General features: G+C 40.2%; 1 protein-coding gene across 1 annotated transcript in view; it reads right to left on the bottom strand.

The window, feature by feature from the left end:
* APOB (apolipoprotein B) overlaps positions 1–18,870 on the bottom strand; it is a 29,609-nt gene extending 10,739 nt beyond the window's left edge. The window contains exons 1-25 of the mRNA XM_075269177.1: positions 18,749–18,870; positions 16,120–16,158; positions 14,885–15,000; positions 14,651–14,796; positions 14,104–14,248; positions 13,408–13,554; positions 13,192–13,316; positions 12,838–12,920; positions 12,457–12,673; positions 10,633–10,860; positions 9,271–9,388; positions 9,031–9,177; positions 8,584–8,795; positions 7,880–8,120; positions 7,578–7,754; positions 7,290–7,481; positions 6,684–6,851; positions 5,970–6,181; positions 5,161–5,343; positions 4,415–4,536; positions 3,986–4,196; positions 3,064–3,239; positions 2,241–2,440; positions 843–982; positions 312–682 (exon numbers count right to left, since the gene is read on the bottom strand). Coding sequence (XP_075125278.1) covers positions 312–682; positions 843–982; positions 2,241–2,440; positions 3,064–3,239; positions 3,986–4,196; positions 4,415–4,536; positions 5,161–5,343; positions 5,970–6,181; positions 6,684–6,851; positions 7,290–7,481; positions 7,578–7,754; positions 7,880–8,120; positions 8,584–8,795; positions 9,031–9,177; positions 9,271–9,388; positions 10,633–10,860; positions 12,457–12,673; positions 12,838–12,920; positions 13,192–13,316; positions 13,408–13,554; positions 14,104–14,248; positions 14,651–14,796; positions 14,885–15,000; positions 16,120–16,158; positions 18,749–18,806 — 4,174 coding nt within the window. The 5' untranslated portion in view covers positions 18,807–18,870. The remainder of the gene's footprint in view (positions 1–311; positions 683–842; positions 983–2,240; positions 2,441–3,063; positions 3,240–3,985; positions 4,197–4,414; positions 4,537–5,160; positions 5,344–5,969; positions 6,182–6,683; positions 6,852–7,289; positions 7,482–7,577; positions 7,755–7,879; positions 8,121–8,583; positions 8,796–9,030; positions 9,178–9,270; positions 9,389–10,632; positions 10,861–12,456; positions 12,674–12,837; positions 12,921–13,191; positions 13,317–13,407; positions 13,555–14,103; positions 14,249–14,650; positions 14,797–14,884; positions 15,001–16,119; positions 16,159–18,748) is intronic.
* Positions 18,871–19,242: the final 372 nt, after the last annotated feature.

The raw sequence follows: 19,242 nt of genomic DNA, 5'->3' as shown, positions 1-19,242 counted from the left end.
ATGTAAGAGGCTGCACTGAATACAATGGTCCGCAATTAAGAACCCGCAATTGCGGACCATTAGCGGATTAAACTTACTGTCGTGTAAGACCAGCCTAAGAATATTAGAAGTTATCTAAAAGTTTCATGACTGTCATGGCTTGTGCTTTTATTAGATCACGGAAATCTTACTAGTATAGTCATGCTCCTATAGCTTCATTGGTTCACAATGGAAGGATTCCCATGCAAACCATGGAAGCCAACACTGAAACAGGCCATAAAATATTTCCATGTACACACGAAAATCTAAAGAACAAATACAAAATGACTTACCGTGAACATCATATGAAAGAATATCCACAATGGAGTCGGCTTTCACTTGGTATCTTAAAGCATAGCTAGTGATGTCAGTGGTCGTGTTTCCACCGGTGTATGATGCCGACCAGTTGTAGTAGTTGCTGTTTATGTTAGACGACAGCTCCAGTATGCCGACTAAAGGTACTCTGAGTTGGTAATACTCAGGAACGGTGAAGGCCGGGACTCTGAACGCCTGTTCTGGAATCTTTACTCCCATTGACTTCAGTTCTAGTGATGGAGACCTCAACGTTTTCCCCACCAGTTGGTGAGATGACTTTCCGGCGAAGGGTAGTGGGATATCGATGGTAGTACTTTCCTTGTTAAATCTGTACTGGATCTTTCCATCGCTGCAAATGCAATGAATATAGTAGTTATAGATGGACTACTGTAAATGTATAGAAGGCTACAACCAAGCATAGATGAAGCAGGGCTGAATTTGCTATTTTGTTTTGTTCAGAATCACAAACCTAGCTCAGCTACATGTGTGTCTACAGTAGGATCAATTACCTATTTAAGAACAGATTATCGGGGAACGGTGGGATACCCAATCCTTGCCAATCCAGGTCTCTTAGGGCATACAATTTCTTGCTGAAGGTTTTGGCATATGGACTATCTCTTGAAGCCGCGTCCAACCAATTGTTCGCTGCCTGAAATGAAGAGATGATTTATTTAGATGTAACATGAAAAAAATAAAAAATAAATAAATTTGTCACTCCTACGTTGGCCAAATGAAGACCTGGGCATTGAGGTATCCAATAATGTTAAATTGTTTTTTCCGGGGGCAGCTGGGAGAGGTGTAAAACTCAAAAAGAAGCTAAAGAAGTCCTCCATTTGGGCACCTGTCCACCATTCCCTCTGGTGGGGGGCTAGGACTGACAATAAGTACTGAGCCTCCTGCGGCCAATCATTGGCATCAGCGGTCACATATCGGGTACTGGTGACATATCACTGATACTACACATGTGACCAATGGGGCCAGTGCTTAGCCAAAACAGTCTTGGGAGCCTCAGTACTTCTGATCGGACTCAGTACTTGTTGTAGGACAATTATCTGTCAGTCTTATACACCCAGAGCAGCATTCAGAATTCTGCTAACCTTCTTTTACTTCTGATATAATATTTCCCAGTGTTCTTTGCTGGTTAGGTATCAACACAGGAATGTTATCTTGACCCCCTGGGAATATATATTTTACCTACTTCCCTACTATTGACCTCCAGGGATTTTGGAACTACTTGAAAAACATTGTAGACATTGGGAATTGATAGCCATGTGTATATTATATATATATATATATGTACTGTTGTAACTGGAGCTCTGGATGGGACTGGGTTATAATGTAAGCAAAACAAAGCTTAATCTTTACATAACATTTTGTATAGATCTATATAGGAAATACTGATAATCTCTGGAGAAGGGCAGAGGAAACAATAATTCAAGAGGGTATTCAGGCTTGATAATCGATGACCTATCCATGGGATTGAAGATTAGGGGTCTGACACCAGGGACCCCTACGGACCAAGCTGTAGTGTTTCAGTGAGCACTACAGTCTTGTCACTACTGACAAAGCCTTGGATTTGTATAGTGGCTGTGCTAGGAATTGCAGCTCAGCCTATTCAGCCGAATGGGACTGAGCTGCCAAGAGGCCATGTGACTGACGAACAAGGCGACCCACATGGCCTGAAAAGTAGAAATAATGTTCAAAGAAGCAGCCACTTAGGCATCAAACAGCGTATCTGTGGAGATCCTAAGTGTTGGATCCCCTCTGATCTTCAGTTGATGACCAAACCTAAGGATAGGTCATCAATTAAGTCCCAGAAAACCCCTTAAAGGGTCAAGTTTGATGCCTAGTACATTCCCAACCCCATAAGAAAAGGTATACGTGCTGATATGTCAATAGTAACTCACCACTACGGACTGTGAAGCAATATGGCGGACAGTCATATCGGTCTGAGCCACCTTATGGTCCAGGACCTTGTTGGCGTAGGACTTTACAGTTTCAGGATAACTGGTGAGGTCGGAGAATCTGACGTCTGGCAATTGTGAGACAATCTTCTTCACGTTGCTGTTGGAGGTCGTGACCCAGTCCAGCTCAGCCTTCTCATCGTCTGAATACAGGAGAATTTTAAGATTTATTTGGGGTTGGGATTAGATAGATGGATGGAGGAGTGATAGATAGATAGATAGATAGATAGATAGATAGATAGATAGGAGATAGATAGATAGATAGATAGATAGATAGATAAATAGGAGATAGATAGATAGATAGATAGATAGATAGATAGATAGATAGATAAATAGGAGATAGATAGATAGATAGATAGATAGGAGATAGATAGATAGATAGATAGATAGATAGATAGATAGATAGGAGATAGATAGATAGATAGATAGATAGATAGAGGGATAGATAGATAGATAGATAGATAGATAGATAGATAGGAGATAGATAGATAGATAGATAGATAGGAGATAGATAGATAGATAGGAGATAGATAGATAGATAGATAGATAGATAGATAGATAGATAGATAGATAGATAGATGTATAGATAGATAGATAGATAGATAGATAGATAGATAGATGATAGATGGATGGATGGATAGATAGGAGATAGATGGACAGGTAGATAGATAGATAGATACATAGATAGATATTAATGTGTGGTGTCAGTACACTAGGGCTAAGTCTGTAGACACCATATCTACAGGGTCAGAGGAAGTGAACCTACCGTAGCTGAACATAAGGTGTTGTGATCCAGACAGGGCACAGATTGTGGCAGAAGACTTGAGGTGAAGGTTTAAGTAATTCTGTAGTTTCTTAAGTCTGGCCTCTGCTTTGGCCTCTGTATTTAGTTTTGGAATGGAGAGTTCTCCACTAAGGACACCTCCAGTGCTGCCATCATAGCTGTGAATGAAAAAAACATACAATGAAGAAGGTCAGTGCTGTACAAGATGTGCTGGTAAAAACGGGGTAAAAATGGGTCCTTATTGGACACCATGAAGCAAAGTGTTTCTTTCCAAGGACCTATTCACCTGACAATATTCGGAGAGGAATCTGAGTCAGTGCACCAGAACTATCACAGCGCCATACACTGTGTAGTGGTTGGGAAAGGTACTGCAAGTTGAGTCCTTGAACATCCCTTTTATTTTTCCTCTGGTGGTGCTAACAAAGAGACTTAAAGGGAATGTATTGCCAATTTTTGTTGTATTTATTAAAAACAGATAGTGTAATCTATCACTTTTTAGACATATGTTTTTATATTCTGATTGTAGATTTATTCTTTTTTGTGTACATGAATATGGGGGCGGCCATGTTGCCTGAGCTTCTCCTCTGCTCTGTTAACAGCATTCAGAGATATGCTTTACAGCAGTGACATGGCCATAAACTGCCAAGGTTCTGGATCGGACTCATTGAGGTCTATGGAAGAGACATGTTCGGTGCAGCAAGGGGTAACGATGGGTCAGTGGTGTTATCTATAAAGGTGTATTGTAAATGAGGTGAATGCTGCAAAGAAAACCCCTACACAGCTGGTAAGTGTCAGTCTATTATTAGGTTTAGTGGCCACACTGAGAATTGTAGGGTTATATCTATCTATCTATATATATATATATATATATATATATATATATATATATATATATATGATGTACCTTAGTTTTCCAGTGAACGTGACTTCTGAGACCTGTTGGTTATGGAGTTGAGCAATAAGAACGAAATTTCTCTGGAAGTCATTGGATTCATCATTGACTCTAACGCTGCCACCAAATCTGATGTTGGCATTTGGGATCTCCACGTCACTTGTCAAAATAATCTTGTTGCGGTTATATTTGACGGTCAGCCTTGCCTCGGATGCCTTCAATCCTGTGAAACAACGTTTAGCAAGACTTAGAAGTATTACAGGTTGTCCAGGATTATAAAAAGGATTTTTTTCCAAGCACAGCGCCACCCTTGTCCATAGACTCTGTCTGGAATTGCAGCTTAGCTTTATTCACTTAAATGGGGACAAGCTGTTATATCAGCTTTCTAATCTGCACAACCAAAGCAACAACAAGCAAAAAAATCTCTAGAAATATCCTTACCTTCTGCTTGGGCAGAGATCAGAATAGTGTCCACCATGTCACGCTCTTCCCTGTTTAGGCTGTAACCAGCGGTCAGAGAATATTCCTGCACTTCTCCTGTTGGTTGGATCTCCAGTTCATACCTACCATAAAATAAGCAAAAAAAAAAAAAGTTATGTTTTTTTTTACCAAAACATATTACAAAAATATATAGGTATTGGGCCACACGGTGGCTCAGTGGTTAGCACTGCAGCCTTGCAGCGCTGGAGTCCTGGTGTTCAAATCCCACCAAGGGCAAAAAAAACATCTGCAAGGAGTTTGTATGTTCTCCCCGTGTTTGCATGAATTTCCATCCTATATTCCAAAAAGACATACCGATAGGGGAAAAAAATGTACGTTGTGAGCTCTATGTGGGGCTCACAATCTACATTAAAAAAAAAATAAAAAAATAAATAAATATATATATAGGTATCAGTGGTGTAAATACTATAAAGGCCTTGCTATAGTGTGTCCTAGTGATAGCAGCTATACAACTACACATCTGCATGCCCAATGATGTTTGCCTGCAGCTTTTGCTGGAGAGGCGCTCACTATATACAGATTTATACATATCCCAATGAATATATTGCTAGCTGTATAAGTCCATAAACAATGAGCTCCCCCTGGTGGTGGCTGCAGACAGGAAAAGTTTTTATACTATCTATATCTCCATGACTCCTTATGTGAAATGCTGAACTCCAGTCCGATAAAGATAAAGCATCACTGACCTGGTCTCTCCGGTGAGTGGGAAGTATGGAGCGCTGTCAATAGAGCTGGCATTAGAATATCCAATATTGGTGCAGTAGTTCAGCCCTGTGATTAGAGGCCTGCAAGTCGTCCGCTCCTCCCTGTTCTCAACAATGGAAGGCATCACTTCAGTCTTTGATGCAAAGACCAAGTTGACTTTGTTGCTAAAAAAGGAACAAGAAATTGTTATTTGCTGGCTTAATAAACTGCACAATTCTAATTCTAAAACTGTATAAACTATCTATCTATCTATCTATCTATCTATCTATCTATCTATCTATCTATCTATCTATCTCCTATATCTATCTATCTATCTATCTATCTATCTATCTATCTATCTATCTATCTATCTATCTATCTATCTATCTATCCATCATCTATCTATCTATCTATCTATCTCCTATCTATCTATCTATCTATCTATCTATCTATCTATCTATCTATCTATCTATCTCATCTATCTATCTATCTATCTATCTATCTATCTATCTATCTATCTCCTATCTATCTATCTATCTATCTATCTATCTATCTATCTATCTATCTCCTATCTATCTATCTATCTATCTATCTATCTATCTATCTATCTCATCTATCTATCTATCTATCTATCTATCTATCTATCTATCTATCTATCTATCTATCTATCTATCTATCTATCTATCTATCTATCTATCTATCTCATCTATCTATCTATCTATCTATCTATCTATCTATCTATCTATCTATCTATCTATCTATCTATCTCCTATCTATCTATCTATGTGTTATCTATCTATCTTATACTTACTTGATACTGAATAGTTTTGTTGGTGTGGTGGGTGCAGGAATTGAGAACTTGAACTGTCCGTCTTTCACAGAGAAGCGTGCCTGGACCCCGGATTCATGGTAGATGTTGGTGTTCATCTGTACGGCATGCTTGGAAAACTCAGGAATCTGGATTCCTAACTGAGTAACAAATTCTACTGCAACTGCTGGTTTCAGGGAAAACTCTGCCCTTGCCTGCGGAGAAGACAAATATATAATAATATAAATCCATTAATAACTTTGAAGTATCTTAATATTATTTAGGCTAGTTTAAGGGGTCGTCTGTCTGAGGAAATGTATCTTCATATACAGTATTAGTGAATGCTGATGACAGTTTGAACCCTACAGATTGTACAGCGCTGCGGAATATGTTGGCGCTATATAAATAAAATGTATTATTATTATTATTATTATTATTATTATTATTATTATTATTATTACTAAGACAGTTCCCCATTCTGGACTCTCGTCTACCAGAACAGAGACCAGCTACAAAGAACAGCCTCTCATTCTGGAGGACCAGACATTAATTTTATGGTGTAATTCTTCATTTGCCCTCTGGTAGTGCTGTAGGAAAACTGAACACTTGCTGTCAGAATCCCCACCGCTGATTGTTGGGGTCTCAGGAGCCACTCTGTCATCAGTTTAGGGTTTTTCTAACTAAAGGAGACTGACAACCCAAAAAGCCAATACTTACATTTCTGTTTGCAAATTTCATTCCAGCTTTTGTACCCGGAGCGATTATTCCAGACAAAGATACTTGGAGCTGAAGACCTGATCCAGTTGGGAGGGAGAACTGATTGTCCATGAAGATGTAATGGATGAAGAGGTCATTGTCAAGACCACCGGAGAATATCTGTGCAATCTGAAATAATATACATAATAATATTCAGTTATCAATAGTATATATCAATGTGTTAGCGCCCTATGTAATCATAAAGTATAACATACAATGCACATCCTACCCGTGAATAGCCTACAATTGACAGTGACAGATAAGAACACAGTTCTATGCCTGCCATCTGCTGTTCATAATGTGGTACTGCAGATATCTTTCTCAGATTACACCAGCTAATTGACAGTTCATATCTCAATGATACAGCTAAACTCTATGGTATAGCCAAGCATTTTGTGAACCTTATGTATAAGTTATATCTGGGTCTAGTATTGAACATCTCTATATTATCAACTTAATGCACATGCTATGCTATATGAACCAAGTTGGCCCCTGAGGTTTAGGGTCATATAATTTTTGCAATTTTTGAAATTAACACACGTTGACTATTATATACATGGCCGCTACCTTTGCAGGAAGATCCTGTGCAGACTGAAAGCTCTTCAGCATCACATTTCCCAGAGTCTTGATGTCGCTCAACTTAAGGTAACCCAGTTCTTTACCGAGGATCTCCAGGTAAGCTTTAGCCTCAGGGGCGTCACTAGATCTCACTTCCTTGACCAGCTTCTCCATGTTGAATAGGAAAGCCTTCATCAGATCCTGTAGAATAGGATGACATGTAAGAGTCAATGCTGGAAGCTATAGCTTTCTATGGTCGCCATCACAGTGTATCTTATCCTGAGGTTGTACATTTACCTGGTTCTGCACGTTCTCTTTGGAGACACCAAACCATTTGTACAAAACTGCGGTGACCTTGTCGGGAACTTTGCCATCCACCCAGTACAAGGCCTTTGTGGTGCAGTCTGGGAAAAAGCCACCCTTGCCGAACAAGGCATCGAGGGTGGGTTCAAAGCCTTTACCTTCAATACCGATCTGTGGATGAGATGAAATCATATTATATATATAGATATGTATATTATATATGCCCTTCTTCTAGGGAAAGCCTCATGTGGATGACTGCGGATGTGAGCTGTGACATATACAGTGAGTCTACTTACCTCAAACATATCTACAGACTGTCCAAAGACGTTCAGGGTTGTCTCCAGCATGACTTCTCTGGGCATGTAGCCGGTAAAATCATAAATGACGTTTCCTTCTACTTTGGCCCCTAGATTATCGGCTAACCCGGGAACATCCACGGTCTTGGAGATCTGGTAATTTTTGGACATTTTTGTGAAGTCGCTGACGATAGGGGGGACACCGCTTGATTTGAGGGCGTCTTCTACTTTGCCTTTCAGCCTGTGAACCAAAGAGATAGATCAGGACTACAGGAGACTATAAGAGAAAGACAGCAATCAAGCAAATGGCTACCCTTGACCTAAACATCCAAATTCCAGAAGATCTTTATATGGGACTGAAAACCTGTCTCTGTATTTACCCAGCACGGGTTAAATTAGAAAATGCTGCACTCTTGAAACCATCACTAGGGGGAGCTCACTGCATAAGTTAATATGGAACTCAATAGAAATTCATCTTCACTAAGAGCTCCCCCTAGTGGTGAGTGAAGCCAGCCAGAATTTAGAATTTTATCATTTTTATGCGCGAGAATCTGAAAAAAAAGAGGCTGTCCTCATATATTGATAAGATAATAAATAATAAAATATATATAATTAATTATATCATAATTAATTAGATGCAGGCAATAGCAGTACTACTAATTAGAATAATACTACAATCCCATCTGACAATCTGCTATACTTACTCCTGCATTTCTGGTGCCTGCGAGTTCCGAATGTTGACAATGTGAGAGGCGACAAAGTTCTTCACTTGCTCATTGTCATCCTTATGGAGGGTGCGAAGGACCTTGCGGAGATCAGACAGTGAAGGGTTTTTCATCAGGATGAGGTAGGCTGCCAGCCTCTTTTGGACTGGAGAGCTTCCATCTTGGAAGACCTGGACAAGTGCGTTTCGTGTCTGCGTTAAAAATAATAACATGCGTTACTCAACAGGGGGCGACAGTGCACACAGGAGAAAGCTGCTCCTAGGATAAAGTGAATGGAACCTGTGTTCTCCATCCTGAGGCCTGATGATAATATAACAATGGGATTTAGATAAATCAGTGAGTTATAAAAAACAAGTCTACGGGAGATCGGATGAAAAGTTTCAGTCTATAAGCTTCCTATGAGATATAAGGTGGCCATACACTTACATCATCTGTGATGGCCATTTTACGCAGGGCCTGAATAGCCGCCTTCTGCACATCGGATGAGGGCGCCTGGCTCCTGACACATCTCAGGACGGACGACTTGATCTCTGGGTTGGCTTCTTCTAAAACATTGCCCATAATTCCAATGGCCTGAGGGACAAAATATAAGAAAATTTTAAAACGTATAGCGGATATTATGATGACGGATTCACAATTCTATGACTTTTTTTTTGCATCCCGTACCTTCAGAGTCTGGAAGGTTTTGTCCTGGTCTCCGGTACACTCATTGTCAATGAGAGATGACATGAAGTCGGCTACATCCCGTAACTCGGGAGTGATGGTGTTTCTTTCTTCATAGAAGCTGGTAACGAAAGAAGTGAAAGGGTTAAACAAATGATTCATAATTCTTCTATATGGAATTTATTATTGCAGAAATGGGATTTGTATCCAGGTCAAAGCTCCAGGACATTGAAGACAAGTCCTACAAGGATATGCCACAAACCTCTGATATGTGGGGTCCTATCTATCAGTAAAACAGGGATGACCCCCAGGCTGCAAGACAAGTGTGTGTAACCCTCTGCATTGAAGACTATGGGGATTATCAAACCAGGGGACAATGTATTAGCAATGAACTACATTTATTATATAGGCAGCACGGTGGCTCAGTGGTTAGCATTGCAGCGCTGGAGCCCTAGGTTCAAATCCTGCAAATGGCAACATCTGCAAGGAGTTTGTATGTTCTTCCTGTGTTTGCATGGGTTTCCTCCGGGTACTCCGGTTTCCTCCCACACACCAAAGACATACTGATAGGGAATGTAGATTGTGAGCCCTATATGGGACAGTGACTGACAATATCTGTAAAGCGCTGCGGAATATGATGGCGCTATATAAGTAATAATTGATTACTTCTGTATGTCTTTCAGGAGATAGAATGATGTGCAGTATATTTTGCTACCACTAGATGTCACTGTTTTCATTTAATTTTCAGGACTACAGCAGAGGCTAGGTTCACATCTGCGCTGCGCTCTCTGTCGTTCGGGTCCGCGGTTACTGGCGGACCCCACTGACCATAACAGGATGTATCAATACAAAACACTTCCCAATATATATGCTGTTTAAATTCATCCCCGTTTATCAGCTTTATTTATAGTTGTGACCTTTTGTTTGCAAGCTCATTATCCCTCCCTGTGAGCAGTGCAGCCAGCAAATGGTCACAGCAACATGTGACCTTAGATGTGGGAGTAATATATTATCTGTGATTTCATTGCAGGGGAGAGGGGAGAAGAAAGGGGTACACAGAGTGTGAGAGCAGGCAGATGAATCATGGGAGATGTAGTCTGTCCACAGATTCACTGGATGTAAATAACAGTGGTACAAGGAGCAGCGAGTAAACTAAAGCCAAGCAAAGGCTGCACAAGGGAACAGTGAGGATTTAGCACTGCTGTGGATGTATTTGCAGATTATTTTTGGAATATGGATAAATCCCTTTAAATTTGGACAGCATTCCACATGGCAGGTATTCTATAGCAATTGACAACATTTAATAATAATAATGATTCATATTACATTTTTCTATAATATATGTATATTTTCCACATTACTCACTTGTTGACAGCGTGGCTCAAGGCGTAGAATGAAGCTCTGCTTTGTTTAGCCTGGGCCATGTTCAGAAGTTCCCGTATACGTTTGGTGCACGGTGATGGCAAAAGTCCAAGTGCGTATGTGACGGTATCGGTCAGTACAGGCGACACATCACCTGTGCGCATCACCTGAAGGATAGCTCCGAAACATTCAGGAGTCCCGCACTGGACCAGGGCTTGCAATGCAATAGGGCTGAAAATAAAAAAAAATATAATTATTATCAGCAAGAATTTAACTTGTATTGCAATAGTGATAAGAAATTTGGAAAGTTCTTTACTAAACTTCCAAGGGATTCAATAGAATGTAGTGCAATGCTGACACCTTGTGGTCATAGCTGAAATTGCAATACCATTTATCAAAACCCTGCTGCAATAGACTGGATGATGAGAGAGTGTATTGTGGGCTATAGAGAACAGACAGGCCTCCTCCACAGACGGGTCACGGGACGATGAGTAGTTTTGGCATAGATCGTGTCTAGTGTTTCAGAAAGACCATTAAGCAAGTGCGGCTACTGATCAGGCTGGAAGGGCTAGTACCCAACATTCATTTACCCATCTCTGCAAATAATCAGGCATGTCAGGGAAATCAAGGATCAAGTAGAAGCAACATCCTTGGGGTGTGCTATATAGAGCAAGCTGACTATATAGCTAGGTGTACCCCTCATCTCTATGCACTCAGGTGCCCCGTAGAAACAGGTAGGTACTTGTCACCCTATTTTCTGTTGTACTTTTGTCTTTCGTATAGCACAGATTGATACCTGAGCCCGAATATATTACATTATAAAATCAATGGGCTGCTCGGACATTCTTTGTTCTCTAGAAAGATCTAGACTCTAGATTCTAGAGACTCTTTGTGGCCATATTGTTCATTGGCTAATTGATGAAGGTTATGTAAAAGTAGGCACGGGCGTAACTGTAGGGGTCACAGTGGTCATGGGCCTAGAAGCCATCATAAATGTATGACCCCTGCTCTCTGGTGAGAAGATTTCTAATACACAGCCTTCCAGTGTCAGAAAGGAGAATATTAACCATTCAATGGCAAAAATAGAAGTGGGTCAGTAGTATATAGTCAAGGAGGGATTCTGTGGCACAAAATGCGGCACGATTATTGCGAGGGCACTGACAGGGAATCGGAAGAATGGAAAACTTGCGTATATAGAAATGTTCTAAACAAGTCTTGTTATTCTGGGCCCAACAGAGAAAGAAAAGGAAAAGTACATTTTGATAATGACTGATAGTTGTGCAGAGAAGTTGCAAAGGGGAGCCCAAGCTGAGCTTTTGCACCAGGAACAGTGAGCCTTCTAGGCCTCGGGCAGTGCTGACTGTGCATGCCCGGGCCACAAGAAAATGGCCGCTCACACCAGCTTACTGTGTAAGCAGCCATTTTGTTGTGGGCCGGGCATGCGCAGTCAGCACTGCCTGAGGCCTAGAAGATTGAAACCCAGGATGGAAGAAGACAGAGGGAGAGGGCGTTCCAGAAGAAGATGGAGGCAGTGCTAGAGATTTCTCTCGCAGCATTGGGGACGCCCCCAGTGCTGTTTGAGTGCTGAGGACCGCCCCCAATGCTGCGACCTAACTCGAGTTGCATACCAAAGAAAACACGGATTTCTACCAAATGGTGGTACGGAGAAGACATCTAAAGGTAGGAGAAGAATAGTCTTTCTTAAGGCTATTCCTGCGTGTTATCAAGAAAAAAAGGGTATCCAATGATAGGATCCCTTTAAGACAGTTTCCAAGTGTGGATCAGAATTTCCTAATAGGGTGATAGCAAACAATCCTTGTAAAGTACCTTGACAACTCCATTAGACTTGGGACCAGGGGGCCCAGGGTCTCGTTGTTGAGGGTCCGCAGTGATGTCACAAGTTTGTGGAATCTGTTTGCCCTCTGCTGGTTCTGATCTGTCGACGATGCCTTCTGCAGCTCCCTAAGGTTTTCCATCACAGCCTCCCCATTGGAAGATGGAGATTCTTCAACCTCAAGGGCCAGGCCTTTCATGAACTGTGAATCTATAAAAGAAAACATGGATACGTATTAAACTTAGCTGATGCGATTCTGATTCTGAAGCGATTCTGCCACCCAAACAACACCTCCAGATTGTGATTATGTGGTGTGCCATCTGCTGGGTGAATTAGAAATTACAATGTTAAGTATAATATAAGCAAATTCTCACCTGCAAACTCTCTGTTGTTGGTCTTTGAGGAGTCCTCCAACTTCAGGGTCTGGGTCACTTTGGCCATCATACCGTACTGATTCCTGGAATAAATGGGAAAACATATAAAAGATTTGATAAAAGTGCAGCACACTGGGAATTAAAGGATTTCTCTATTTTCTCTTTGGTGTGGGTTTACAATACTCTGCCCTTAACCACTCGATGCCTGGTTGACTCTTAGATTCTTTCTATGATCCCTATGCTGTAGGGTCAGGAGATCCCTGCAGCATAGGCTCTAACTCTAGCTTTACTATCCTTTGTATACAGTCAACTTGGCTTAAATTCTTGCAAATCTTTAGGTGCAATAGCACTTACTTGTGGGAGAAAGGAAGGAAGAGATGAGTCTCCACGCAGGATGCCTCTGTCATATGCCTTCTTTTTGTTTCCAGGGTGTACTGACAAGACTGGCTACTGCTGACCAGTGTGGACAATGGCGTATTCTGGGGGAAGAATGTGTAAAATCATATAAACAATAAACCAATGTGATTGAACATTTGCTGCACCCTGATCCCATCAGTAAACTGTACATACCAGTCCTTTAAAGAGGGCGATGGGGCTGACGTAGTCTCTGTATGGTGTGAACTGGTCACACGTCTTCAGATTTGTGCTGACTGTAACATCAGGGCCTCCTTTTCTTCCTGAACTGATTTCGCTTTTACATTTTCCGTATACGGTATCCTATAAAAAAAAAATAGATATATGACAAAATAGAAACATAGGAAAAAAGAAGCATTCAAGTAAATTGGGATGGGTTGAAATATCGGAAACAGACCATGGGAGAGGGCGGCGCTGTTTCGACACAAGCCCTTTAGAGTTTAAAGTGTTTGCCTTGAAGAACTATCAGCAGGATATTGTTTATAGCTAGAGATGAGCGAGTACTGTTTGGATCAGCCGATCCGAACAGCACGCTCCATAGAAATGAATGGATGCACCTGGTACTTCCGCTTTGACGGCGGCCGGCCGCTTAACCCCCCGCGTGCCGGCTACGTCCATTCATTTCTATGCGAGCGTGCTGTTCAGATCGGCTGATCCGAACAGTACTTGCTCATCTCTATTTATAACAACCTATCACTGATGTAGGGTGTCTGCTGACAGGACTGTGTCTGCTGACTGGTCTGGAAGGCCAAACTAGATGAATAGGACAACGTATCAGACCAAAAATGTGTGGTCCAACTTGTGTGTCTTGAGATGTTGTGAAATGACAACTTCTATACTTGGAATCCTTACCATGGTACTGGACTCCTGTGTCTCGTCTGGTACCAGTAGAGCTGAGATGATGCCCCTCTTAATATTCAGTATATTCACAGGCTCCTCCTCTTTAGGATATAAAACAACCCGTTTACCATCTTGGACGCTGAAGCTGACTTCATACCTATCGTAAGAGACATTGGAGTACATCATAAATGTGCAGTAAAAAGCAGTGGTATCACATTAATGGGAGTAAAGACAAAATTTGGTTCTTGGCCCTAAAACTGCATGTGTCAGAGGGGCGGCCTTATTGCCCAACATTGACACTGAGCTGTGAGGAAAGCCCCCTCTCAGTACAAGTCTTGTTGAGGGGGGTATTCCTCACAGTCTAGTAAGTAAGGCGCCATCCTTCTGACAGTGGGGAGATAGTGGTGCCAAAATGAACAGCACCGATATCTCCAGCCCGGGGCACATAACGGGAAAGTCGAATTCAGCAAATTGTCAGCTTTCTAGCGGAATATAAAGCACCTATGCAGTAGGATAGGTCCTCCTTGGTGGAAAAAGTGAATATCTCCTCCTGACTTACTTAGACATAGCAATGGAGAAGTCTTCAGAGTTCTTTGCCTTCTTGTAGATGGCTTTGCCTTCTGCGTTTATGAAGGACACCTCCCGCAGGGTGCACTGTTTTATCCTCAAGATGAAGTTACATGGTTGGGGTACTTCTAGCTCGACCTATTATAAAACACAATATGGGAAGATTAAGACAGGAAAAAAAACCTATACAAATGTAATGAGCCAAATCTGTGCGCGGTCTACTTACTTTGCAGTTAAACTTGGATCCGCTCTGTGAATCGGCTGTACCGGACACACCGCTTGTCGCGGCAGCATCATAATTATACGTGTATTTCCTAAGGTGCCTGAATTTGATTGCATCTCCTGAAAGAGGTGAAGAACATGGAAATGTAGGATCACTCTGTATAACCTGGACGTTCCCTGCTTCAATCCCATTATGTAGATTAGAAAGTCAACAAGTAGATTGGCTTTCAGGAGTCTTAGAAAGCTGAATGGGTTTGCAATCAGACACTTATGCCCCATTTTATGAATAGGGGATAAGCAGTGTCGGACTGGGGTCTCTTTGGGCTCCCCAGATAAACCCATCCTGCAACAACCCCTAGCAAATAGACCATAGCACCCCTCAAATTCGGGTGTCTTCTGCTAGAGCATTATGGACCCAGCAGTGGATCCTCTATGGGGCCAGCCAGTTCAGTGCTGAGGAGAAGTGTCATTAATGGGAACGTATAATGTTCTCCAAGTTTACTTTATTTTATTTCACTTTAGCTTATTATAAGCCATGAAATATTCAACAAATTTACACTTTTTATTACGTAATAATAATAATATATTTTGTTTATATAGCGCCAATATATTTTGCAGCACTGTACAATTACAATAAAATAAAAAAAAAAAATCTAAAAGTTGAAGTTATTTAGTGGATCTAAAGCCTTAACATAATGATTGCATCAGACTATGACCAGATAATAGACCACGATGGCGAAATGGCTTGTACGCAAATGTCGAACTTGCTTGCAATATTGCTTATGAACACTAGAGGGCACTATTCCCTCACACTAAGCTGATGTCACTCTGGTCACTTTCCAGTTACTTTATCTCACACTTTGTCCTATAGAGAACAACATGTATCTATCTCTTCCAGGGAGCAGCAATGGCCTCCGGCCTCCAATACAAAGGTTAAGCACACAGTACACGTATCATGATCCCCGGGAAGATTATCTGCAATAAATAATTATCCACACAGATAGGACAGGTATGAAGTCAGCGCACTGCCTGCTGTTTACAGGTGCCATAGTCCAGTCTGTAAGCAGATGGAAGTCGCTGTCGCAAGATTGGAAGTCACCGCCACGGCTTCATCCCTTATGACTTTGGTTACAAAACAAGAGGATTTTTGGCATTTAGTTGCTTTTTTTAAGGTCTATGCAAATGTTTGCTCTAATTGATTATAGTATAATATATACCATGAATAAAATATCATCTTACTTGAGCAGGTGGGATTTTGTCCGTCTGTCCCATCTTCTTCTGCAAATGTAATTAAAAATAATCTTTGAGTATTTAATAATATGAAATTATTATTATATTAATATATATACTATATTATATTAATAATATAATTATATATATATATATATATATATATATATATATATAAAATTGCAATACCTATGATAATAATGATAGTACTCCTACATTATTAAAAAAACATCATCTAAAATATTGTCATAATTTAATAAAATTTGAGGTTCCGGTCCTAACACTTCAGACCATTGTCAAATGCGACCGGTGTAAGTATAAATAGGAGAACCAAGTATGTAGTGGGTACTATTGGACAATAGATGGCGCCACTTACATACCTGCCCTGGCTATCCTATTATTCTTACAGCAATCCTTTGTGAAAAGGGTTCAATGTGGGAACCCCAAAACATTACATGTCTACTGGATAGAAAGCACCGTACACGCCCAGCCACAGGAAAGAGTGCCTTCAATCCTGCTACCTTGTTACAATGAAGAAGCAAAGCGTACTAGGTATATGTACAGAACCAGGGGTGTAAGTTCAGGGGGTGCAGTCGCACCAGGACCCGGGAGCCTTAGGGGGCCCATAAGCACTGGTATCAGTATTGAGATTGCAGCTTCCATCTTGCCCATCCCATAAATCAAGGAGACCCATAGGTTCCCCTAACCACACTAAGGTTGATAAAACTCCTTAGCACCCGTAACCATCACTATCAAGAATTCACTGTAAGGATGAAATAGGGGCCCCGGATAAAAGATTGCACCGGGGCCCACAAGACTGTAGTTATAGAGGTGATCACTATTTGTTCTATTGTAATAATAATGGGGCGTATTTATTAAGCCTAGGGGTTTGTAATAAATGAAGGATTATATATTGGAGTCGATTTGGATCCTTCCTGGTTGGAGTGGAATTTTTACCAAAGGTTTTTGTATTCACCCTTGGCTTGAGTCCACACAGTCTTTTCTCGTCTCCCAGGATTGAGGATTTTATTGAACTTAAATCATATCAAATCATATTTTTCTACCTCTAATAAATAAAGGACCCGATGGGCAAGAAGCTGCGGCCTCTTCATAAATCAGGGGTGGAGAGTTACACCAACACGGAAAACGACACCAGTATGGAGAGTTACACCAATACGGAGAACGACACCAATATGGAGAGTTACACCAATACGGAGAACTACACCAGTATGGAGAACTACACCAGTATGGAGAGTTACACCAGTATGGAGAACTACACCAGTATGGAGAGTTACACCAGTAGGGAGAGTTACACCAGTAGGGAGAGTTACACCAGTATGGAGAACTACACCAGTATGGAGAGTTACACCAGTAGGGAGAGTTACACCAGTATGGAGAACTACACCAGTATGGAGAACTACACCAGTATGCAGTTACACCGGTTAGAAACTGACATAGATATCTCTTATAACTCACACAAGTCGAAAACTGGCATAGTTGGGATTGATAAATTCTCCCCAATGTATGTGGATAATGTATAATTTTACATATAGCCTTTACAACAGCCTACAGACACATTATGCAGCCTATAGGACACCCTATTCCATCCAGCGAAACCTTTCAAAAAGACCATTCAATATATATCTGAGACAACCATCCACAATGTTATTAAAAAAAGTGGTTTTCTAGGGTTGGGGTCTCTCCAAGAAGTTGACTAGTATGGAAAACTGAAAATCTGTTTGGTCTGGTTAAAGGGGTTGCTTTTGGACAGGTTACCACATACAGCACATCTAATATAATACTAATATAAATACTAATATAAAATAATACTAATTCTATTATTACTTATAACAATATATTATATTAGTAACAAAATACAGTCTCTCTATATATATATATGTATATATCAATTTTTCTACTTTTTCACATATTGGCATCTCTATAGTGCAGTTGAAACGAATCAATCGCAAGTAATATAGTACATATATTAACATCATTTAAAAATAATAATAAATAATTGAATAAATAAATATTTTTTTTTACTTTTTTATGCATATTTTATTTTAGAACAGTCCAAAATGTTCATGCTTTAACCCTTTCAATATGAAATAGGGTTAAGATGATACTCTTATCTTCTATTATTTTTAATGTAATATAGGAAATCTATTTATCTGTTTAATGTAATGTTTTATACTGTAATATTTTTCATACATTAAACTCTGTCTCTCTCTCTATATATATATATTTATTACCATATATATATATTTATTACTATATATATATATATATATATATATATATTTATTACTTTTAGTATATATATATATATATATATATATATATATATATATATATACATTACAAGTAATAAATAAAAACTATAGCAAAATAATAAAAAAAACACGTTTTCACAATTATTGCCTTATTTTGCCATTAATACAATACACGATTGTACAACAGTATATATATTTGTTGTTTGATGCTATATACTATATACAGTGATATTTCTATATAATACCCTATAAGCTCCAGTATTATAGATGGCGCACCATAGTATAGTCATTGCATTTCCAGTAAGTCATATATTCTACAAAATTGCCCCGACAATGACGACTTCCATGATAAATCCATTACTTACGAGCTAAGATGCAACTGCTAGCGAACAGAACAAGGAGCAAGAGCGTCCTGGTGCCCATGATGAGCTCTGACAGCTCTCAGGAGCTCCTTATCTCCTGTCTATGCCAATCCTGGCTTCTCTTCTTGTGCCCAGGGAGAGAATGAGCCTTTTGCCTTGGACATGAATTTATATAGGCAGGAAAACCAGCTGAGTTATTGTGTTCAAGAGTTCAGAGAAAATTGCAAAAGGTCCAAAGGGTAAAGTTTTGCCTGGGAGATTAGTGAGATGACCTGGGCCTAGAGCTGGGAAAACAGCAGCCTAGCAGTGATCGTGATACTAGAGTCATAGGCATTATCTATACATTGTGTGTTATAGGGCTGGCTCGCGAGGCCTCCGGGCAAAAAATATGATAACGTATGACTATTCTGGCGCGTTGGAAAGTACTTAATTGTGTAAAAATTTTACCCAATTTTTTTCCAATATATTAGCATGTAATGGGTTTAAAGGGATATTTG

The sequence above is a fragment of the Leptodactylus fuscus genome, chromosome 3, assembly GCF_031893055.1.
Source record: "Leptodactylus fuscus isolate aLepFus1 chromosome 3, aLepFus1.hap2, whole genome shotgun sequence".
NCBI lineage: Eukaryota > Metazoa > Chordata > Amphibia > Anura > Leptodactylidae > Leptodactylus > Leptodactylus fuscus.
Note: the sequence above shows the minus strand (reverse complement) of the source record. Positions and strands in the feature narration are given on the sequence as shown.